Genomic DNA, 24,290 nt, shown 5'->3' on the forward strand with positions numbered 1-24,290 from the left:
CCGGGACGACGGCAGGATGATTTCCTTGTTCCCCTGCTTCCAGGCCGCATTCCAGCGCAGCGTGCATTTTAGTGCCAATATTTATCCAATGTGTTCTGCGCTTCTGACCTGGCTGTGTTGGTGGGGTGTGGGATTATGTGGGCTGGAATGCGTTTTTTTGTGTTTGTGTGTGTGTGTTCTTGCTGTTGCTAAACCAAGCCCAGTTATTACTGTTGTTCGCCGTAATCTTGCGCTGTTGGTGGTGAACAAAATTGGGGTTTTTGTTGGATGCCGTTCTGGGTCGTTTCTGGGTTCGCTGTTGTGCGCCCGCCCGGAACTCTTATAGCTTTATTTGAGGTGTTGTGTTTTTCGGAATGCGATCCTTGCTAGCATTTGTGTGTGCTTGTGCTTGTGTATGTGTGTGTGATAATCGGCAGTATACTGTTCCGGTCTTATCATTTTACCCAGTCATCGTCCTCCGTCCTCTAGCGAACGTTTTTGCATGTGTAACCAGGTGCCTTCTTCAGGAGCAAATGTGTATGTGTGTCTGTTTGGTGATTGTTTTCGATTGCCAAGCACGATTTGGAGAGGAATGAAATTGCATCCACTTTCATCTGCGAAAGCGGCCAAAGGTGAGGTGGAAAATACCACAACCGAACGGGAGGGAAAGGGCGAAAGGTGGCAAATAGGCTTGCAGTGAGAGTGATACAACCGGAAGCACACATAAATTCCCAACCAAGGCTTTGTGCAAGTGTGCATGTGTGTGTGTCTGAGGACAAAGTGATATTATGTTGTTGATGTCATAAATTTTCTCGAGCACAGGCGTCGAAGCTTTTTTTTGCCAACACCCGGGGCCCAACGCAAGTGCTATGCGATTCGCGGTATGCTTTGCTGCGCGATACGAAAACGGCGAAGCGATGATTATTGGGTGTGAGAAGGGTGAGAAGGAAAAAAAAGCAAACGATAAGAGAAACTTGAAAACCTTCTCCTCACGGCAACCGCAAACATAGTGAGAACGATTCGTAAGGATTTTCGTGGGGTAAATTCTATTAGTTGCTCAACTCTCTACCACAAACGAACCGCGGGCAGGCAACTGAACCGGGCGATGGGCGCTTGGTGTCAGTATTTTTTAGGATGTTGTTGTTCCCAATTCCTGCGACCATCCCATTCGTCAGCAACTTACTACTTCATCATTCGAGAAAGAATTCCAGTGGGACGAACAGAAAAAAACGCGAACGCCCGTTTGGAGCTGGCGATGGAAGTACCATGCGTCTCCATTTCATAACGGGCGCTTTGCAGGTTCCCATCTCTTACCACCTGCCTCCTGCCGTTCTAGATAGTGTTTTTTTGGTGTGCGATGTTTGTATTGTACATCGAGTTAAAATGGTGACGCCATTTCGTACTGGTGACTGGTACTGTGGTCGTACAGGAAGGACATCCCTAACACCAAGTGGTGGCTCGCGTTCGTGATGGAAGGCGAAAATTGACGTGCGAAGGCACCGTAGGTCGGGCTGAATTGGCCACCGGAAACCGGTGCTTTTGCTGTACTCCCGGGAGCCATCGGCCTGGCCAGCGTGCCAGTCAAAGGGCTTAACCGTTTTGATGAATTTGCCGTTTTGCACTGTTGAAGACGTCTCTCAACAGGTTTCGGTGTGTGGTGGCGCTGGTAAATGTTGATTAAAAGTGAAACTCCACTCCACCGGCAGGGGGGCCGTGGAGGTGGTGAGGGGCAATAATGTGTGCGGGCAGAAGTGGCAATAATGTGTGCTAAAGAAAATAAATAGGCATTTTTATGGTGCCAAACTGGCTGTACTATGACGAGGGTTTGTTGGGGCGAGATAATTTGATGTGTGTTGTATTTATGTATGAACTGTCTGCACTGTTCAAGGGGAAGATGTTTATTTTCTTTTGTATTTTATTTTTGCATATCATTAAGTTTGTCTGACATGTGTTAAAAATATGAACAAATTTTACTCTTTTTACATTACTTCATTTGGTATCAATTGTACATGATTGAAAAAGTCAATAAATTTGAACAACTTTCAATGTTTTCCTCGAACAGTTGACATTTTACAGTTCTTTGTTACCGTTCTATTACTATTATTCCTTTGTTATTGTTAAAATTTATTAGAAAACCGGTTTCAATATCTGTTCAATATATCTAAAAATCATGATGAGCCATTGCAAATGTTGTAATAGTTCATTACAACTATTTAAAAAATATATATATTTCCCTGCAATTGCAATGATTGGATAATGTGTCTAGTAGTGAGCATTGCAAAAAATAACGATTATACTTCCATCTGCCACACAAACAACTCATGCTCTTTGCGTGTTATTGATAAACCGTACACCTTGATTTATTCGATAGTGAAGCTGCAATCCTTGGTGCAATCCGCAGAACCGAGCTAATTTATGTGTCTGTCACGGGATGCGGTGATAAAATATTAACACAAGCCCAAGGTACCGCGATGCGAAGCAGTCAGCATGACCCGGGTCATGAGGGGCTTTTGTTTTATTTATCCGTTGCGCTCAAGCCAAAGATGGTCCAACATAAATCAAGAAATTCAGTTAGCTTTCCACAGCCGTGTATTGTATTTTCCTTATATTTCTTTCCCATGTCGGACAAACAAAGAAAGGTAAAGTTTTTGTCTGTTTATTTTTGTGTTCGATTTTTTTTTATCACCTCACCAACAAGTTTAGTTGCAACGCAGTGCAAGATTGTATTACCTTTTTAAAAAACGGGAAAATGACTTGCTTCCTTTTGCTGACCAGATACGATTTCTATCTCGACTTAACTCTGTGTTAGACCACCGGAAATAATGATAAAGTCAGCAAACGGGTCGAGCAAACCAAACACTGCACCGACTAGCGCTGCTGAAGCACGAAGCCATGAAAATATGACACTTTGACCATACACAAGTGCTTAACGCGAAAATTGCCACCTTTTCGTTGGATCTCTCTCTCTCTCTCACTCACACACACACACACACACTCTTGAGCTGGATGCTGTATCAGCGTTCTTTAGTGCAAGTGTCAGCTATTGCGTGCTGTGAAAGAAAGCACTTCTTTACGCTTTCGGATAGATAAACAGGATGCGACGTTGTGGCCGGAAGGAACGGATAAGCGAAAAAGCAACAAAAAAAAAGACAGCAAACCAAATGCGAAACGCTCCATAATCTCGTTGAGGCACGATAAGGTGGATGAAAAAGAGAAGTGAAAAAGGTCGCTCGAGTGTGTCACGGAATGAATGGGACAGTGTGTCGCTGCACATCCTTCTTGTGCACCATCCTTGACAGCAGACCTAGCATGGGCTAGCTGCACAACAAGAGCTGCTGCAGCGCCTGGATACCGTTTAATTAGTTTAATGGTCACCTGGAATTTTCTGCTCAAAATAAATTACTCCCAATACAGGCGACCACCACGTAGCTCATTAGGGCGGTGGCTTCCGCTGCTGCTGCTGTAGAGCAAGTCGCGTGTAATGGTGAACCGTGCGGCCATTACGGCGAGTGACTTTCTTCCCCGGGAGTAGTTCTGTGGTTCCGCGCCCGGGTGGTTTGGATAGTGTCAGGTTTCCGAAGAAGCTGCAACGTTAATTATTTTGCTGCAATACACGGTTGGCTAGTGTGTGGTAGTGTTGCTGATGGGGATTTCTTCGCTTTATTCATTGATGTTGTAGCCTGTCCGCTGGTTTGCAGCACCAGTGAACCTTGGAGAGGGGGGGGTGCCAAATAAGTGAAAACTAAGGCACATGTGTAAATCCAAATGAGTGGCAATAATCGTCGCAAAATGGGAAGATTTTTTACACAACTTCGGTTGATTATACCTCAATGAAAGAAATATTGAACGTTTGGAATTGATGAATGAAATGGATTGAACCGGTATGAATCAATTTAGCAAGTTATTTCCCGCGCAATTCAACATTCGCTTTCAATTTAAAAAGCATGCAACTGAACAACTGTTTTACCATTCAATGACAACAATATTTGTGTAGTGTAATTTGCATCTCCGATAAGCTATTTGGTACAAACAAACAATCACTTTCAGACCAGGGTTTGAAAATTTTAATCAGTTAGGTAAGGGGTTTTTTTCAGTTCACTTTAAACAAGTGTAATTTGAACAGCGATTGACGTCAATCGCAACTTCTTTCGAGACGCGCAGCAGGAACGTTTGTTTGAGCAAGTGGCGGCTTCGAAAGATTTCCGTTGAAACAGATGTGTAGCGTTGGGTTAATGTTCCGTTTTTCCTGTAAGCTAGTGAACAAATTATGCTGCACCTTGTTTGGATTCATGCATATGGGAATTAGTATTATTATTATTGGAAATATTATCCAATGGTTTATGTAATCGAAATTAGCTTTATTGACTGCAACCAAAAGCTTCATGGAAAATTCCTTTTCAATACTAGCCTTGCCAAACTGTTGCAAGCTTTATTTGCAAATGTGTAGTGGCATATGTAACACCATCTGCGTCAACAGAGGATCTGCGATCGTTGTGCAGCAGGGTACTGAGTAAAGATTCGAAATGCTTTTGCCTACCACATACACGTGAAAGTGTGGTGTCTCAGTGCAAGTAACAATTATGGTAGCTAAAGCGCTCCTTTTTAGGCTGTGTGTGGTGCTCTTAGCGCTGAGTAGCAACGATGGTAATTAAAGTGTAAAGAAATTGGCTCTAAATGTGCATAGCCCGCTAACAAAATTCCCATCCGATGCAGCCTATTCACAGCAGGTGTATGTCGCGTTTTTGCATCCACTCAACTTCTTCGAGTCGTGGCAAGAGTGTAACATTAACGGTGGATATTTGGCTTCGATCGAATCGCCGGCAGAGCAGACCCAGGTGGAGAAAGCGATGGCCAAAGCACGGAACCAAACGGCCGTCTATTACGTTGGAGGCACGGCCATCGGGCGCGATGGTCGTTGGATGTGGATCGGGTTGAACAAAGAGTTTGCGCACCGTGGCTACAGGAACTTCTATCACGATGAGCTGAACAACATTAGTCGTGGACAGAACTGTCTTACCGTTGGCAACTGGGATAAGCCCAACCGAGGTAAATGGGATGAACTGGAGTGCACAACCAAGGTTGATGGGTATATATGCGCTTTCCCCGTCGCTGCCGATTCTGCCTTCGTTGATGCACGGGGATAGTGCAACGAGTTAAAGATTGGATTGGTCGGGAAATGGTTGTATTGAATACGAATAAATGGTCATTGGATTGATAATGTTGTATGAAGTATAAACCATTATTAACGTTTTTTCCCACTGTGTCGGACACACCATTTAGACAGTTAGGTAACGCAACTGTTGTGTGTTGTGTTGGAAGCGTCGTCAAATGGACTCGTCGTCTTCGAATTGCTTTCAACATTACCGAATTGAGGGACAAAATGATACCAGTTTATGTAAAATGAGAAAAATTCAAAGCCTAATATCATTTATATTTCTTTTCCTACAACTTTTTTTAATCAATATCATTTGTTTCTTTGTATGTTGTATCTTGAATATTTAATGTGATTACTGTTTTAGTAGTTCCAAGCCACAATCTATGGATCAAATGTTGTGTATTTAAGAAAAACTATCAAAACCAGTTTAAAATGAGACGACATGTATGCGCTTCTTTAAAAACAACTTGGATTTAGATTTAGATCACCAACAACATATGATTTGGAAATATGTTCAGATTTTGAGGAAATTTGTTGTGTTCGAAAATATCCCAATCGTCCTTTAAAGATGGTTACTGTCATTGTATGGGCAAGATAGCTTAACAGACATGGCTAGGTCTAAGCAAAGCACTGGTCTGCCTAAATTATGATTGGGCTCTATATATATAAATACTACCTCCTGGCGCATTGCGAAGAACATTTATTGACGCAGGTGGTGCATGTTGTGACGATGCTTTTTTTGTGCAAAATTATTTCCAAAGCAGATTGCGAACATACTGAACAATCAACACGTGGCAGTTCCAGAATAATCGAACTTGGCGTTCACATTTGAAGAGTTTAAGACCTCTATCGAATTGTTATCTGAATAGTTTATAGAGGCTTTGGCTCCAACGGAGTTCTTTCGCCTCTAAACCTCTATCGAATGTAATTAGACCAGCCAGCGACATTTTACGATGGTTTTAAGCATTTGGGATGACCGTTACAGCTTCTGTGAATTACGAAACAACCACATTGGAAGGTAAAAACAGGTTATTAGCAAGATTTCATACAATTATTCTACGCATATGGTGCACCACCTGTGTAAGCGAAAGATCTTACTTCCTGTATGCTGAAACTGGGTATAAATAACGACCGAGAATCCGTTGCTCATCACAGATAGCTCAGTGCTCTAGCTCAGACCTAATCATGGCAGTCAAGTTTATTCTTCTGACGGTGTGCGTGGCGTTCTTCGCCATCAATGGTATCGAGGGTAAGTTTTGAGAACAAAAAAAAATCAAATGATATTCCTTTTTTTGCAATTCATTGCTTTTTCTCATGAGCTTTCTATTGAATTTCTCATTTTTGTGATTAGGCGCAACGGTACCTAGGACTAAATATCTGGCTGTTCTGCAGCCTTCCACGTTCTTCGAGGCGTGGCAAGAATGTAACAGCAAGAATGGTCATTTGGCTTCGATTGAGTCGCGTCAGGAGCAGCTCCTCGTAGAAGAAGCTATGTCCAAAACGCGCAACCCAACGGCTGTGTACTTCATCGGTGGTACTGATCTGGGTCGTAGGGGTCGTTGGGTATGGATCGGTCTGAACCAAGCGCTCGAGGACGGAACTTACACTAACTTCTACCCCGGAGAGCCCAACAACCTTGGTGGTGACCAGGATTGTCTGTCGATCGGAAACTGGCAAGGATACAGCCGCGGAAAATGGGATGACACGGAGTGCTTCAAGAAGCTCGATGGATACATTTGCGCTTTCCGTGCATAAGCTGTTTTACGCTTTACAATAAGATGCGGTAACTAAACATAGGCTGGTTGTTGAAAAAAATAAAAAAAATAATGAAAAAATGAAATCCAATAACTCTTGGCTTCTTTCAAATGAGTGTGTGTATCGCAGATGTTAAATTGAACGCCCCAAAGATATGCAATGCGCATTACGCTTACGCTTCGGTAACATGTTGCTACATGTTTCAGCCGGTTGGGAACTCCACCAAGGTGTATATTTTGAATTATGATGGAGGGGAGGGGGGAGGGGTAGATTTTTAATTAGGGGAGGAGATTTTTAATCAAAATCACGCTAAATACCATGAGCTGCAACGCTATCCCTCCGCCCCCGCACCCTACATGGGTAAAAGCTAAAAAAAAGTTGAAAACCAATTATCTAGCAGAAGTATCGAGCTAATTTTATTCGAGTATTGGGCGATACTTACGCGACTGTTCTTCACAGGATCTTTAGACTGATTTTTACTCTTCACTCGGGATAATCAGTCTATGCTGGAAGGTTCCCAAAGTTAGAATGTAACCTACACACTTAAAAATATTTCACGACCTCGGTTAAAAAAACTGCCGAAATCCGTCGGCTCTTTGGATTCTTGCTGATATGTCAGTTGAAAAAACCCAGTAGCCGAAAATCAGTACCATTTAAAACTGAAATATCAGTTAAATAAAAATTTGAACCGAAACTCGGCAACACAACATGCCGAGCACATACGTTAACACTGCTGTCACCGAGATAATCCGTCAAAATAACCGTGATTTCAGCTTTATTACTTGGATTAGCCGAGGCTCGGTATTCTATCTGTCATTCGCCATTCTGTTAATCTCGTGCTAATGAAACGAAAACCTTTCGGAGTTATGTTGTGATGTAAAATAAAAAATGTAAAAAATAGTGAAAATGAGTCTCTCAGCGTGAAAAAAACGAGAATCAGTAGCGTGCGATCGAGCACAGGTATGGAGCGGGGTTGGTGCTAGGAAACTCCATCAGCGCACGCAACCGGTGCTCTTCAGAGCGTCGCTCGGAGCAGTCCCTATTTAAGGATCAGATGTGGAAGCTAATCCGGTTGGTTCAACCTTTGCCAGACCGTTCAGACTTCCAGGATTCATTTCCGGTCACCTACACGAGGTAAGTATCAACACTCGATCACAAGAAATCTAAAAAGGGTTCACTCAGACTTGTTTCACTCTGCCCGCTTTACAGAACCGTGCCTGTACCAGTGCCCGCTCCTTGTCCGGCTCATTTTCCTGTACCGGTACTACATCCAAACGCTATGCCCCAACCGGCAGTTGAATCGGCGCCTGTCCAAACGCTTTCCATCACATAAAAAAAAACCCATTTGATACGCAAATAAAATCACTAAAATAAAAATAAAATGTTTTTATATTTAGCCGAAATCTCGATTTGCTCTAACCGAAAATCTCGGTTCTCGGTTAAACGTAAACGTCAAAACAAAATGACATTAACCGAGATGTAGGCAACAGAAATTTAACCGAGATCTTTGCCGAGATCTCAGTTGTGCAGATCTCGGCAAAAATTAACCGAGATTCGGCAAAATTTTTTAAGAGTGTAACTCCGTCGTTTTCAAAAACCGATAGGGTAACTGTACCAGTATTCGGCAGTGTACCTGTTTTCGGCAGGGTAACTAAAAACGTGTAATTACGAAAAAACGCGTTGAAAATAGTCTCCACACATTTTTTTGAATAGAGATATACTCATTTGTTCTTCATGTACGAAGTATCACATCATTTCCTTGCATATTTTTCAAAATATCAAACAAAATGTGCGGAGTTCACATTTTTTCGGCAGACTTGCTGTCAGCCAATAGTTCGGCAGGTTTCATTTTTAAAAGAACCAGAGGACTAACACAATTAAAGTGTGGTTTTTATGAAAGATTCTATGCCTGCAGCAGTTACTCTAGCCCGCTTGGAATTTTAAAATCACGTAAAACAAGTTATTTTTCTCTTTAAATGCTGCCGAAAAAAGGTACACGGTAAATGTTGATTTTTGACAGATCAATGTTTTGGGCTACTGCCGAAACTTGAAACAATAACACACTTTTGATTTGGCTGAATATTCACTTATAACTTGATCAAAACACTACTACGCGTATGTCGACACATAAAACCACATTGCTTGTATCAAATTTCACCAATTTCACTTGTAAATAATCCAATAACTTGAGAGAAAAATAAAAATTTGTGAGCCAGTCCAAAGCCGTTTCTACAGCCGTCAGGCAGGTTCATTTCTCCAATGCCTACTTTGTTTGTAATTCAATTCAAAATGACTGTAAAAATTGCCAGCAAAATGCCCAAAATGGGCAACATAAAAATCATAATTTAAGTACTTTTCAACTCTAATTTTAGGAAAGTGAGAGTGTGAAACTGTTTTAAACATTTTTGTCTATTTATTGCCAAATATTAAAACATTTTCCGACCCGTTTTTGCGTGGCCGAAAATAGGAGCACAGCCTGCCGAAAATAGGACCAAACTGCCGAAAATAGAAACAAAAGCAGTGTTTGTATTTTCACGAATATCTGTAAAAAATACATTTAAATCTGCAAATAAAAAATATAATACGATAGTTTATCGTTCAAACTAATGTCACTTTCATGAAAAGTAATAAAAATTGTAAGTGTACGAGCAGTTTTTGTGAAACTGCTGCACTAACCTGCCCAATACTGGTACATTTACCCTACAAGTATTCTCAAATATCGACTCCAAAATGATTATTTAATCAATCCTTATATTTTTTTTTCAAAATCCACTAAATGTCTTAATCATGCCTGACTTGTGTAAAAACAGATTGATGAAATGCAATACATATAAAAATGGACACAGGATAAACGGGAGTTGCTCAAGCAAATTTTTACACGTGAGAGGGCGCGCCACGAGAGAGAAAAAGGGACAGAGAAAGATCAGTAGCCTGGAGAAGCTGCAAGCGAAACACTGCTCAACACGAATCGAACTTCGAATCTAAATAAAAATAATCTCTGGTCTAAATAGAATCCACTAGAAGTGTATAAGAAATTTGACATGCCTAGGCGTGCACTAATAAACACATTCAGATTGCGAACCCTGTATTCTAAGATGTTCTGTGCAATGATAAGGTTTTACATTTGGCTTTAAACAGCTGCGAGTGCAAGAACCCATTACGGTGCACGCGATTAATTTAGAAATCTTCCACTGAATATTGAACAGCGTTTTTAATTTAAACAGCAGCTTGTCGGTTTTCTGCAGAAGCTGTTCGTGTTTGGATATTTACCACGCTGTCGCGTTTCTCTCTATCTTCTTCTATTTCTCTCTCTCTCTCTCTCTCTCTCTCTCTCTCTTTATCTCTCCATCGTGTATATCTTCGTAGATTTGCGGTGTATGTCTTCCGTTGAACTTTTCTAGTGAACTGAAAAATATCTTACCCTTACCAATACTTGAAAGAAAAGCTGTTGTAATGTTGCCATATGACTTAGCATCTGCGTAAATAGAAAATTCTCGTACGGTAGTAGAAATTTTCGCCCGCAGGCTAATGTGAAGTAGTATAAATAACTCTTCAAACGTCAGCCTGAATCACAGCTTTACATACCAGCGGTTAACGTCCATTCGTCCAACGATGGCAGCCCAGCTCCTGTTGACGGCGTTGTGCGTAGCGTTTGTGGCGATAAATGGCATCGAAGGTAAGTCCTGTGATTCTAAAGAGCACTTGCCAAACAAAGTGTGTGTGTGTGTGTGTGTGTGTGTGTGTGACCGTTTTAACGCGCTTTCTCTCTCAGGTGCTACCGATGCAAAGTACAAGTATGTGGCTATTCTGCAACCGTCCACGTTTTTCGAAGCCTGGCAAGACTGTAACATTAAGGGTGGCCATCTGGCTTCGATCGAATCGCCCCAGGAACAGGCGCGGGTCGAGAAAGCCATGGCCAAGGCGCGAGATCCGCGGGCCGTATTCTTTTTCGGCGGCACGGACCTGGGCCGCAAGGGCCGCTGGATGTGGATCCATTCGAACAAGCCGATCGGCAACGGTGGCTACACGAACTTCTTCCCCGGGCAGCCCGACAACGGTGGTGGCTCGCAGGACTGCTTGACCGTGGGCGTCGCGGACGGCTACAACCGTGGCAAATGGGACGATCAAAATTGTCTGTACAGGTTGGATGGATACATATGTGCGTTCAAGTCCACTAGTTCGAGTGCATCTTAGCAGGATCGGTTTACTCAAGACGGGAGATTTCAATCGATAGCAATGAAATGTGATACGCATAAATATGTTGCTGTTGTGTGTATGTTTATTTGTTTCCATATTCGAATAGGATTCAGCAGGACGCCTATTTAAATTGCGATGAGTCCTAATTGCTCACTAAACTGCGTATGGTTATCATGGCCATCAGCATAATCGTAACCGGAAGAGAGCAGTCATTCCACAAAATAGCGGGAAGAAACAAATTATTCGATTCATCCAACAGGCAGCTCTCTCAGCCGCAATGCAAACCGTTTAGTCAATTATGTAAATGACTTTCAGCACGAAGCAGACCAAGAGGCGAGAGAACTAGTTCAGGATTCTGCTGAAAAGACGGAAGAAGGTGGGCTAACGACCACCGAGACTATGATATTTTAATAACCGATTGCAAACACCTTCTTCTCAACTATGATATCAGAACGCATAGCCAGGGTGAAAGAGGTCCCTCCGGGAACCGGGCAACAGGCACTTATCATAAACATGACGGGTGTATCATAAATCTTTCCCCTAGCGTTGTCATAATTATCGTCCTTTCCACCCTTTTTGCGTTCTTGCGCGCTCCGGCCCCCGAATGGGGGCAAATGAATGAGGTCTCAATAATTAGATACAGTCGAACTTTTGCTGGGTTGAGCATCGTTTCCATCATCTTGGCACGTTCGGGCAAGCGTTGTCGGTGAAACGGATCCTTACGGATTCCCGTCTCGTACATGTGGTTCGACTGTTTGTGCGTGTAACCGTTCTGTTGACGATCCTTCTAGTAGCTAGGATAAACTTTCCTCGCCCAAGACTCGCTCGGACGCACTTTTAATGGCTTAAAGTTGGATGTGGCTACGTAATGTTATGGTCCAAAAGTTTTTGCCTGTACAGTGGCGCGGTTTATGACTCCCCGCGGTGAAAGTTGTGCCTTACACGGGACGGAAAGGTTTGTTTTTTAATATACACACACGCATTTGAAGAAGTCGAGAGGAAGAGAATGGAGGCACTTGCACTGGCAGCAGTGTACTGGAGCGATGCACACTTTTTATTAATCGTGGAAAGTTCGTTCGAAAGTTTTGTCGAAAGCAAAAACGGAATACGAGATAGAGCGATAGCAGTGGCACGAGATGCGCGACAACGGATGCCACTGTCCATCGGCAGGGAGAGCAATTTCCGCGGCCGTTTTTATGCGACCATGATGCGCCCCTTTGGCACATAACTCCTCCATAGCGTAGTGCTGCTACAAAACGGCTGAAGCCAGTGCAAATTGATTAGGTAGGAAGTTTTGTAATTTGATCAGCGTTCGTGAAGATTTATGATATTTTTATTCGAAAGTCCATAAAGCACTGGAAAGCTGTCTACCTTCTTCTAGAGCCCACAGCGATCGTGCGTCATCTTCTTCAGCCACTTGGACGACGGGGTGGGTACTTCTTTGGTACTTAAGTGCGCGAGTTAGCGGTGCGAGCTCGTGGCTAGGTAAAGTTTTAACCATCATTTGTGCAGGAAAGTGCTGTCCTTGCTTCGCTTCGCACCGTTCGAGCTTATTCGATTGCGCGCTAGGTAGGTGCTTCCTGCACCTTTCCGTTCGCAGCGGTTGGAATGTAATAAATTTCCATAATTTGCTGAGACTCTCAAATGGGGACACGGCACGGTGGTGGTGGTTTGTGTCAGCAGGATGACTCAATTGTGGACAATTTGTTGCGATCAGTCAGGTCAGGTCAGTTTGCGAAAGGTGGCTCAAAGTCATAAAGGCATCTAATAAATCTTTCACTCCACTTGTCCTCAACCCAACGCATAGTGCATTAACCACACCGCAACCATTTACGCCAAAATGTATGCAATGCGCAGTACGTGAAGTTGTGCTTTACCGACGTAACGCGTAACGCTTGCAAGTGAACCGGTTTGGCTTGATGGGGGAAAAGTGTTGAAATGATGCAACTTTATGCACGTTGTAGGAAAACTTTAAAACAGTTGAATCTGCAATATCACTTTTTTCAATAAATTGGATCATCTGGAATGCATATAACCGCTCCCGTCTCTCAGCAAATAAAGCTCGAAGAGCTAATTAGTACCGAAAGAACTTTGTGAGCAATTCCTCTGCAATGCAACTGGATAAGTACGACGATAAATTACTGATCCCTCAATGGTATGCACTGGAATTAAAATGCATCGAAACTAACAGACAACAGCCAAAAAAACACGGCTCTCATTATATCGTAGTGATGAGAAAGTTTGATGCAAAACTTTCGCTCCAAAGTTGAATTCGCGCTGTTTGTCACTTAGGGAATGAGGATAACGAAGCAAGAACCACCAAGCCGGGCAAAAATGCGAACCATTTCGTAGCAGCGATCCTTACGGAAATGCACTTCGGACTGATTGTTTGACAAGAGAGAGAGAGATAGAGAGAGAGAGAGCCCGCTGGTGCCAGGCTTATTGTTCGGGCCAAGGGGTTGTTGTTAATTAGATAGTAGCAAGAACATTGATTGATGCACGGATGATGCCGGACAGTCGCCAATCCCTTCACGGACCCCGCGCAGCATCACAATTCCAAGGCCGTTCGAGTGGTGGAGTTGTTTTTGTTGCATCACTGTGCGCTTCAAACGCCAACTGGTGCACTGGTTTGCTGCCGAACTGCAGCGATGACTGGTGTGCCGGGTGGGAAGCGAAGACGTAACGCCGCGGCATTGTTTTCCCTTCTTTCGCGATCGACCAGCATTGAGACTCTCGTCAAGATGCTACGCTGATAAGAGACTGCGCGGAGCAGCTAAAGCCCATGTCTCACGGTGGTCTAAAAAAGTGCTTTTCCCAGTCGGGTTTTTCTTTTTGTGGTAGAGTAAGTGGCCCATTGTCCAGTAGAAAAGAAAAACTGGAAGCTTACGCAACTGCGCTAGGTTCGCGTGTGATATGGCGGATTCGTTGAGCTGCAAGTTGGATGATACTTACCAGGGAGGGTGGTTTTTACAATTGAGGCACGAAAGATTTATCAAGTGGTTATGTAAAAAAAATAGTACTTTAAGGTTCATTTCAGCCAGAAAAGAGTGTAGATGATTTTAGAGAAATAATTAATACTTGCGTTGTACTTGCTTGGTGATTGCAATGCATTCCCAGTCCCAGAGTTACATCTACACCCTTCCCAAGCTGCAGAAAGACTAAAGACTTCCATTGAATAAAACAATAATAATTCCAATTTGTAAACCAGGGTTTCTTCGGTGCTTTCAAGTTTATTCTACATAATCCCACTTCTCACAACAATTCGCCCGTAAAACGAGGGAAACAACGTTTCTTTGCGGCGCCCTGGCCAGTGCCAATTTCCGTTATCTTTCCGCATGCTTGCTTGGGTGACAAAAATGTAAATACGATTATTATTAGCACACGGCGGAATAGTGCGGAACCTTGCGAAGTTCCATCCCACCCCCCCCCTCCTCCCCCGGATTGGTGCAAAAGTATGTCAACCCGTACCCGCTCAGAGCTGTGCTGAAACTCTTCCAACCCAGGTGTTACGAAATTGGCCAGTGGCAAACAATTGCCAGAAAGTGAATCGGTGCGGTGGAATGATTTCCGACTTGCTTCGCCAGAATTCTTTGCAAAATCAACCCACTCAAGCAAATAGTAACCTGGCTGGCCAGGTCGGGTTGGTTCGGTGTGTATCTTGCAACCTGGGCAAAAGCTGTGTCCACTTTCCACAAGTAAAAACCACTGGCACAGTTGAGCGACAACTCGTTCGGTGCTGACGGACAGTTGATAAAATGATTTCATTGGCGAAACTTTTCACCCTAGCTGCCAACCCACCCTCCTATTCTTGTGTGCCATAACTGGACGGTTCTGATAAGAAGTTGCAGTCGGTGTGCTAGCTTCAAACTTTGAAATGTCACCACGGGCAGCAGGGGGTCAGTCATTTGGTGTTTAGAAGGCACGGGGAACGCACAGCATGAGAAGGAAAGACCGTCCCTGGGACGAGCGAGTTGGACGCGACACGTTTTTTTTCAACATTCAGAAAGGGCCATGAAGGGGCTTTTCATTGAAGCTGTCTTTAGGGCAAGAAATGTCTTGGCTTAGAGGCACACACTCTTTTGTTTGGTTTTGGCAGTGCAAAGAACACATTCTTAGGTTTTCAACTAACGTCTGGAAGGTCGTTACGATGTCCAACGAAGTGTCTGTGTATTTCAAGGTACATTTTGCTGTACACCGCCAAACCTGCTAATCATATATTTACCTGTCAATGTTACACAGTTCAGTCAACTCAAGGTATAGAGAGGAAACGGTTCTAGCATTGCTTAAAAACTCACCAGGTGATAATTGAGTACGCCAATTTTTCGGATCAACATTACACTCGCTCACTCGCTCGAATTGTACCTCATCTTTTGGCTGTCAAATTTCAATAGTTTATTCGTGTTCGTGTTTCCATTTCGTACTATTTATGTATATGTATATATATTTAGGTATGTTATATCATTAGCTCATAATCGATACCACAGCTGATCAGTTATTTGTGTATTTGTTTATTTATTTATTTATTATACCTTCGGTACGTTTGCGCTTGCCCCCCTCCCCTCCTTCCGACCATTACAACCGACTACTATTCCGACTTCAATAGGTTTTAGCTAAACAGTATTAACAGACTTTTATTTTTACTCCCATGTTGTTGTCGCATCTTTTTTTCTCTTCTTCTAACTTTTTCTTTAAATGTTTCTTCTGCTCATTTTTAATGCTTAGAAACGAAAAACAAAAAGGAAAAAGGTCACAGTAATATCTCTACTACACAACAATCACGCTTACACCTCCTGACGACCGCATGGTGATGACAAAATGTCGTTTTCATGACGCAGGAATGGAGGTGAGATATTTTATATCAGATTTTTTATACTTTTTACAAGCAGTAAGGGATAAAACGTACAAACGGACACCCACCAAGCCTTTTGTTCTCTTTTTTTTTTTAAACAGCAATCGTTTTGCATCTGGCTTTAGCTTTTGACACGCTGGTGGAACTTTAACATTGACAAAATTGCGAATATGTGTGTGTTGGATAGTGGCAGTAATTGTAACAGACAACAAAACAAACCCGATTACACACAGAGAGAAGGAGAGAGAGAGAGAGAGAGAGAGAGAAAGGGAAAAAAGAAGTCCACATAACGAGGGATCGTCTCACACGTACCAACCAGGGCAGGAAGTAGACGTTATTAACGATTTAAGTGGATAACAGACACGGGGAGCGGACGGCTCTATATACAAAGTCACACATACACACTGCACACACGCCTCAACGGACAAATGGGGAACCACATCAAACAGAACTGTATTTTTACAAAATGTACACTTGGCGCATTGTTAAATTGCCACCAAAAAAAAAAAACCATACAAAAGAAGAAGTGTGGAATGATGCTGCTTCCTAATCCAACAGATTGCGCTTAATGTTTAATGTTTTGCGCACCAGAAAACCATGCTAACGGGACCGGCCATGGCCATTCACTTTCCCATGCGTGTACCCATTATGGTCATTGATTTTTGATGTTAAGCAAATTTTCGTTGCAATTTCCGACGATATCAATCACCTTTTCTCGGGGTGTGAACGTTGAGCCACGCCAGATGAGGTGGGCCACAAGGGCGAAATAATAAGGAAGGGAAAGAGAAAGAGTGAGAGAGAGAAAAGAGAAACAGTAAAGTAAATCAAACTTAATCAAAGAGGTGGGCAAAGAGCATGATTGTGCGAGTAATCGATATCGGCCCACCCTCCCTTTCGATGGAGCGTTTTGTTCTTTCTCTCTTTCTCTCTTTTTCCCCACGTTGGCGTTTCCGGCAGTGGCAATGGCCACCAATTTGCAACGTATTATGCGGCGCACGGTACTTTAACTATTTTTGGCATCTTTGTTAACCTTCCATTTCTGCAAGCAGTCTGCTCCAATCACTCACACGCCAAAAGGTTCAATTCTCAACCCATCGATTTAAGGACAAAAGCGAGAAGGACAGCAGGCAAGTACCGAGACAACACTTTGGCATTTGAAAGTGAAAGAAACAGTGTACAATTTTACAAAAAAAGAACATTAAAAAAAGCAGAGAGTTATCTACACAAGTGGATGAAAGATTAGCACGTTTTGTATTACCTTTTTGTTTTTTCTTCTTCTTTTGCTTCATGTCCTTCTCGTGTGTTACGGTGTTTTCGTTACATATGTTTCATTGTGTTAGTTATTATTCGTACCGTTCTACTGTATTCTTACTATCATGGTTGGTTTGTGTTCGTGGTATCTATTTGTGTGTGTTTTTTGCTCGCTTCTTCCCTTTTCTTCCCCCCCCCCCTATTAAATACATTTTGCTGATGCATTACCGTTTCTCGGCTGCTCCACGTGCAGCCACGTGCAGCAACGTGCTTGCGCGTATAACTTAACTCTTCCCGTTTTCTGCGCAGTGCCACAGCGTCTTGACGGAACTTTGAAACATCTCGCTACCTGCTCTCACCTCCATTTGTTTTTTAAACGTAACAAAACAACAACAAAAAACAACAAGAAACATACATCACAATGGCTTCCCAGTCGTGCACGCGCGCGCACACTTGCGACGCGCCTGATGCGAAAATGCGTATTGACTTTTGCGTGCAAAACATTCGCTCTCTCTCTCTCTCTCTCTCTCCCTTCTATGATGCGCATTTTTATGCTTTCGCCTCCCCTGTATCGTAATGTGTGAACTTATGCTTATGCTCTATCTCAGCTACCACATCTCATCATAAACTTTCCAAGCATGAGTGGTTTTGTTTTTGTTGTTGTTTTTGCCCTCCTTAGGGTTTTTTTTGCTGTTTTTCTATCGACACTGATAGACTGTTATTTGGATTTAATTTTATTATTGCTCTGTATTATCTCTCTCTTTTGCTCTCTTACACACTCACTCTCTTCCTATTAATTTACTGGCCTTTTAGAGCGATCAACTGTGTCGCGTGGAACGCACGAAGACGCAGCGCAACAGCGAACGCCTGCTTAGCACAACACGTGTTCTTCTTCCGCAAGAAAACGCACTTCGAGGCTTCGAGGCTTCGGGTTGGATTCGTTCATAACAAGAAAATTTAACGCAAACACAACAAAAACACACACACACAACCATTCAGATCACGCGCTCTACTTCATCTGCAGTATCGTCCTGACAGGGAGTGTAGGTTTGTGTGTGTGCATGTGTGGTTTAGTAAAAACTTTGGCCTCAAAGAAGCTTCAACCCGGCACCCCGCGGGAAGAGGGAGGGAACGGGGGTGATGGGTGAAGATCGGGGTTTAACTATTGAGCTACTAAGGGTATTGCTAACTCGTCTACTCTATCCCTAAAACACAAGTAGTGGCACAGCTCGGTGCAGTATAACGGGTGGACTTTATCGGCCGCGACCCTAACCTCAATGCATGCGATCAATGTTCTGCACCGTGTGGGTGATGGTGCCATTTTTATTTCCATTCTTACGCTCGATTTCTCCAAAAACAAAACCGAACTGTGTCGCTTCAGTTTTTCTTACAGTGACTAAAAACAAACTTAAAAACAAACAAAACTTCCCCTTCTTTTTCCCCGCGGATTTTTGTTGGCTTTTCATTCACCGGTTCCGACCCCGGTTCGGTTTCGTTTGACACACACGCAACTCTGCCCCCCCCCTTCCCCCCATGCTGGTTAGGAACCTCTAGGCCGCTCATGTCGAGGGAGTGGAATTATATGCTTAGCCCTACAAGAAACTCTCATATCACTCGTGCAACCATTCGCAACCATTCGCATCCACACACACACATAAGTCATTCACATATACTCGCGCAAAGGAATTCCCCTCCTACCTTACAGCCTAACATTGCCTTAGTAATGTGTCCCATTAGTCTTACGGTGTGCTGATACACACGACGACCATTAGGATTCGTCCCACCTACTCAACTATGTACAGTGTGCGGCTTCGGTCGAGGAAGCGTGTCGAGGAGCCGGCTCGGGGAGCACCGTAGTAATGGTGCTGCTGCTGCTGCCGCTGCTGCTGCTGCTGCTGATACTGGACTGGCTGTTCCGCCCGCGCGTACCGGTGGTTCACGGCGTGCAGCCGCCCGTGCCGCTCCTGCAGCTCCATCCCGTGCCGGTAGGCCGCCAGTCGCTAGGAGCGATAGAACCCGTTGGCATCCCGCTGTCCCAGCGCATTCGGCACCTCCGGTATGCCACCGTGCACGTCCTCCTCGGACGACTTGCGGATGCAGTCCCGCACCGCCTGCAGCACGATGCCGACGCGCCGATCGAGCGCCGTCAGATGCGGTTCCCACAGCACGGGCGCGATCGGATCCACCGCCATCGATTCGCGCATCGCCTCGGACAGTGGCCGCGGGCCGTTGTGGAAGCGCAGCAGCGTCTCGAGCGTGGACGCCCGTATCAGGCAGCACTGCAGCACCGGCGCCAGGATGGACAGCTCGTCGTGGAACGGTTTGCCGAACCCGCGCCCATGATCCAGATGGATCGGGAACGTGTCGTTGCCGAAGATTTTGAACGTTTCGTAGTGGTGCCGGTCCATGTTGCCGGTGAGGAAGTCAAACACGGCCATATCCATCAGGTCGAGCAGCCGGCGCCCCTCGTCGTACGGCGGTATGTCGCGCACCATCGTGCAGTAGTCGGAGTCGGTTTCCCACTGCGCCTTCCGGCGCTTGTGGTACGAGCGGCGCCACGGATGCCGCCACACCTTGCGCTGCGTATCGTCCTGCGTGGGCAGGAAGGCGGCGAACGAACCCTCGAGCGTGTCCGGATTGCCGCAGATCGCGTGCGACGTGTCGCAGTAGTACGAGCACTTGCCGTGAAAGCACAGATTGCTGCTCGGCGAGACGAAGAACGTCTTGAGCAGCACCTCATCCCCCACCTGGTAGATCTCGGTGGTGATGTTGAGGATGCGGCCGGTCACGGGCATCGCCCGCCGGAAGCCGAGCAGCCGGTCGAGATGGAACGCCGCTATCTCGGCCGTGTGCCGCTCGTAGTCGGTAAAGTAGAAGTGGTTCGGCAGGGTTTGCTGTTCGCGCGGGAAGCGCATCGGCTTGAACAGGGCGTGCACCTCGTTCGGGTAGTCGATGATCAGCTTCAGCTGGGTGCCGCCCTCCTTCTGCACCACGTGCAGGATCGGCAGCCGCACCATGTCGTCGATGACCGCGTTCACGAGCGTGTCGTCCCGCCGGTACAGCTCCCGCTTGGAGATGCGCAGCTGGAAGCGCTCCAGGTTGGAGGCGTTCGGGCCGGGCCGCAGATCGAGCAGCTCGCCGAGCGTCGGGTTCGCCTCGTCATCGTCGAGCGGCTCGTCCGTGTACGCCTCCTCGCGCACGATGATACGCTCGAACGGTTGCGGCGCCCGGTGCTTGCTCGAGCGGGGCGCTACGACCAGCGCGGTCAGATCCTTGAAGCGATCGTGCGGCGGCGGTACGGTGGTGGTGACGGCCGCCTTGCCCGGATAGCCCGGCCCGGATGTGTCGGTGTGGCCGCGATGATGGGCTTGCTGCGCGTTCGTCGTCAGGTACTCCTTCGAGCCGGACGCGTTGCTTTTGGCGAGATACTTCCGGTGGAACTCGTTGTAGATGCCGGCCCGGTCCGGCTGGTTCGCGTACCGGATGCGGGCGTGCGAGGGTATGAACTCGCCGCGCGAAACCCCCAGATCCATCTGCAGGTCGACGACGAGCAGCAGGGTGAAGAGGACGAGCAGGGCGCCGAACCCGAGCGCGAGCCGCTCGCGCAGCTTCTTCGACCGGATCCAGTACATGATGCTTCGACGTGGATGGCCGGGTGGAGGATGGGATCCGTTCGCCACGGTGTCTGTTCACCGAGTGAGCCGAACCGCGCGGCCCAGAGCTGGGGGAAGATGCTAACTAACCGCGCACACACACAGATATACACAATGTTGCAAAATGTTACTTTTAGCACCTTTTGCCTACTTGGATCGCTGACAACGTTGCACTTCCACGGGAGTGCAAAACCAGAGCCAGACACCTTTCCGGAATGGTCTTGAAGCACACACACACACACACACACACAGACTGGAGGGCACAGAATAATAAATAATAACACAACACAAGGTTCACTCACTCAGGGCGCTATTTTCACCGTTTCACCTTCACGACAGCGACTGCCAGCGTGTGGCCGCCAACTCTTCACTACAGCACCACCTCCTCCTACTACCCCCTTCCTCCAACAAGCTTATCACCTTGGTCAGTTTTAGGAGTCAGCCCTCACACACAAACACACACCGAGACCCGTTCCTAAACACGGTGAATCCTCAGGGATGCGCCACTATCACCAGAACATTCGCCTGCGCCGGGTCTTGGCACTCGATCGGTTCGATCGGTTCGATCGCGTTCTTATCGCTCCAATCGGTCAGCCGCTGGTGGCCGGTGGTGTGAATGGCAATCCGTGGGGCTCCGAGCGAACTATGCTGCACTGTCGCTAACGACACCATCGTCGGGGACACACCAAGCCACTGCTGCCGTCGGCTGTTTACACTGCCGTCGCGCACTTTGCTGAACGCTTACTTTGCACCGGTCAGCATGTTTGGGACCTCGGCTGCTCGGTGCCACCGGTGAGTTCGACGCTGTTTGTCCACCCGAAAACTACTCAACCGCTCGCGCAACAAAAGCCGACCAAATGAAGCAACTCGCGCCCGGTTTGTCTTACACGCGCGCGAAAAACACGCGTCACAAACATCCGCGCCTAACGCCCAGGCTCTGCCGACACGATGCAGGATGATAAGAAAGTGGGTGAGTGTGCGGTTTGTGCAGCTTCTCTACTCGTCCCGAGAACTCGTCTTCGTTCGTTCGATTTTACATAACACCTCCACGCTCTTCACTCCACTGTGTACGTCACCCGTTCGCCCGGGGCTCGCAGTAGATCGGGTTCGCTGTCTGGCTGGCTCTCGCGACGTGTTTCGGGCGAAACTCGACCCAACACTGCTGGTTGCTGCGCCGTTCGCTGTTCGCGGCGACGCATTAAACTATCGCGCGCACCCGGCCGGCTCTCCGAACCCTTTTCCCGCTCCGTGACGACCGACCGCGCCGCCACCGCTCTGGATATACTGCGGTACTCTCACGGTTTGGGGGTTTGCTGGCGGTTCCTTCCCCCCCGGTGCTGTTCGTGCTCCTCTCCCAAAGCTGGCTTCCCACAGCTGATGGGGCTAAGTGTTGTCGGAAGCTAAGCCAATTCTTTCTCTCTCTCACACACACTCTCTCGCGTTGCGTTGCCGGGGAGAACTTTGATACCGAGCGAGGGGTTGGTTTTTGGGGGGGAAGCTTTTACACATGGGGGTATTGGGATGCGCTCTGACGATTGCGTTAGTTTGCTCAACGGTTGTGCACGGTGTATGATGGGCCCGGCCGATGGAAGGGAGGGATGATAGAGAGTAAGAAGATGCCGATGGTCACGCGTGTAGTGGTGTGTATCGATGAGCCGGGGAGCAGCTTCGAAGCTGGGAGCCGGTGGGCTTATTCGGCACGTATCGGACGCACAGGTGCCTCAGGAAGTGCGTTAGCGGTTTGTGGACACTTCTTCGGGGCGATTTGCTTTAGCAGCAGCTCGGCAGCAGGCAAGTGGAGTGCTTCTCGGGCGGGTGGAAGAATTGTCTATCAGTGAGAGAGATCTTGATGCGAGAGATCACTACCAGTGGCTCTTGCTGCGTGGCAGACTGCCGTGGACGTCGTGTCTGCAATTAGAAGACAAGAAGAGAATAGCACACATTAAGTAATTTGCACTTCTGCTAGGCGCACCGGCGCAGGGTACAGGCAAACAAGCTAAGAAAAATTGAATTTAATGTGTTTTCGTAATGCATTCATGCAGGTGGTTGTTTTGACCCCCTTTTCATTTATTTGCCACACACACACGCGCGCCCGCTTGTAGATGGTTTTGCTCAGTGTAGTACACCTTTGTTTGCATTTTTGTGGCATGTAGATGATTTGACTGATCACTGGAGTGGGAGAAATTATGATTACAAGAACAAGGCCACCGTGGTGCATGCGTGCATGATGCTCAACTTGCTGATCGTATCGATCTCCCCCACCATCCCAAATAACCCCTCACAAACACACAGCGCTGTTGCCTCCCCAGCACGAGATCTATGATGCGTTTGGTGGATAATTACAGCTTGACCCATATATATCTATGCATATGCCTCCTGATTGGACCGCCGATTCGCACCGTGCTGTGCTTCGTCTTGCCAAACGGGGCTACACTGTGCGCCCGGAATATGTGCGCCGTCTTTTGGTGGATTTTCCGCCCATCCGTCAAGACTGTTTATCATCGTGCAGTGCGGGAGAGCGTCCGTTTCGTTTGATTACGGTCATTATGAGTGCGAATACCTGCCTAGTTGGCGTGGTGAGGTGATTAGATTTAATTGGATGTGCATCCAAACACGTTGACCCAGTCTCCGAGTTGGGAGTGTGTTTTGCCTGTTTTGCACACAGGAAACAATATATATATACATACATATTGCCCTCGGGTAGGTCGGTTGAGGTGGGACGATAAAACAAAAAACCAGATTCAAAAAATCTTCCCCCAAAAACGCAAAACGAGGCCACTCGCTCGGGTTCATTTTTTGGAATACTAAACTAGACAAAATTGGGGAACTCGCGGCAAAGAAAGGCTATGGGCGAAGTAACACCAAGCGGGATTAGTCCGGCTAGCACAGCGTGGGCAAGCATTTCCATTGGGGGGGGAATCTGGATTCCCGGCGGGGCGGAAGACGCTCACATAAACCGCAGGAGATGATCGCTGCCTGCAGTGCACTCCCCGTCGCGGACGATGCGATCGTGAATGGGAATACTGATCCACATAAATCATATTCAACCAAGGTTCAAGCGAGCGCGGCTGCCACGCATGTCCGTCAGCTTCGCTCCCCATAAACGGGAGTGTGTGAGTGATGGCCGTGTGGCGGGTTGTTCAAACGATGCAAACAAGAGAAATGTTGTCCATCCCCTCTACCATCCCTCCACCCTCTCCACTGGGCTGATGAACTGACCCAGCTAGCACACCCTCCCGTTCCGTCCCGCCAGCCAAACTGTAACGGACAGCCGCTGAATGGGGAAATGACCGGAAATGCACAAGGCACAGTGCGGTGGACCCCATGCCCACGATTAGTCGGCTGTTGCTGTGTTTGTTGGCTGGTTGTTTCGTTGTAGCTTTCCTCCCATGCAGCATCATGCTCGCTGGGCATCTAAATTGATTTTTGATAGTTTCGGTCCCGCGACTGT

General features: G+C 46.4%; 4 protein-coding genes across 9 annotated transcripts in view; 3 read left to right on the forward strand and 1 right to left on the reverse strand.

Moving 5' to 3' along the window:
- The first annotated feature begins 4,559 nt into the window (after positions 1-4,559).
- LOC120897777 (perlucin-like protein) lies at positions 4,560-5,123 on the forward strand. Its single transcript, XM_040302865.1, has 2 exons — positions 4,560-4,623; positions 4,693-5,123. Exons 1-2 carry the CDS (start codon positions 4,560-4,562, stop codon positions 5,121-5,123), a joined length of 495 nt encoding a protein of 164 aa, XP_040158799.1.
- Positions 5,124-6,265: 1,142 nt separating this feature from the next.
- On the forward strand, positions 6,266-6,953 carry LOC120896330 (perlucin-like). Its single transcript, XM_040300355.1, has 2 exons — positions 6,266-6,383; positions 6,486-6,953. The coding sequence occupies exons 1-2, from the start codon at positions 6,320-6,322 to the stop codon at positions 6,887-6,889; spliced, it is 468 nt and encodes a 155-aa protein (XP_040156289.1). The 5' UTR covers positions 6,266-6,319; the 3' UTR covers positions 6,890-6,953.
- A 2,889-nt stretch (positions 6,954-9,842) lies between these two features.
- On the forward strand, positions 9,843-11,126 carry LOC120898305 (perlucin-like). The gene is made up of 3 exons (XM_040303974.1): positions 9,843-10,004; positions 10,256-10,565; positions 10,662-11,126. The coding sequence occupies exons 2-3, from the start codon at positions 10,502-10,504 to the stop codon at positions 11,081-11,083; spliced, it is 486 nt and encodes a 161-aa protein (XP_040159908.1). The 5' UTR covers positions 9,843-10,004; positions 10,256-10,501; the 3' UTR covers positions 11,084-11,126.
- A 4,328-nt stretch (positions 11,127-15,454) lies between these two features.
- The window catches only part of LOC120898275 (extracellular serine/threonine protein CG31145), a 51,392-nt gene continuing 42,556 nt past the window's right edge, over positions 15,455-24,290 (reverse strand). For all 6 annotated transcript variants that reach the window (XM_040303923.1, XM_040303933.1, XM_040303894.1 and 3 more), the window contains exon 3: positions 15,455-22,747. In XM_040303923.1, the coding sequence (XP_040159857.1) occupies positions 19,187-20,818 (1,632 nt within the window). In that variant the 5' untranslated portion in view covers positions 20,819-22,747 and the 3' untranslated portion in view covers positions 15,455-19,186. The remainder of the gene's footprint in view (positions 22,748-24,290) is intronic.

Source organism: Anopheles arabiensis, chromosome 2, assembly GCF_016920715.1.
Source record: "Anopheles arabiensis isolate DONGOLA chromosome 2, AaraD3, whole genome shotgun sequence".
Classification (NCBI taxonomy): Eukaryota; Metazoa; Arthropoda; class Insecta; order Diptera; family Culicidae; genus Anopheles; species Anopheles arabiensis.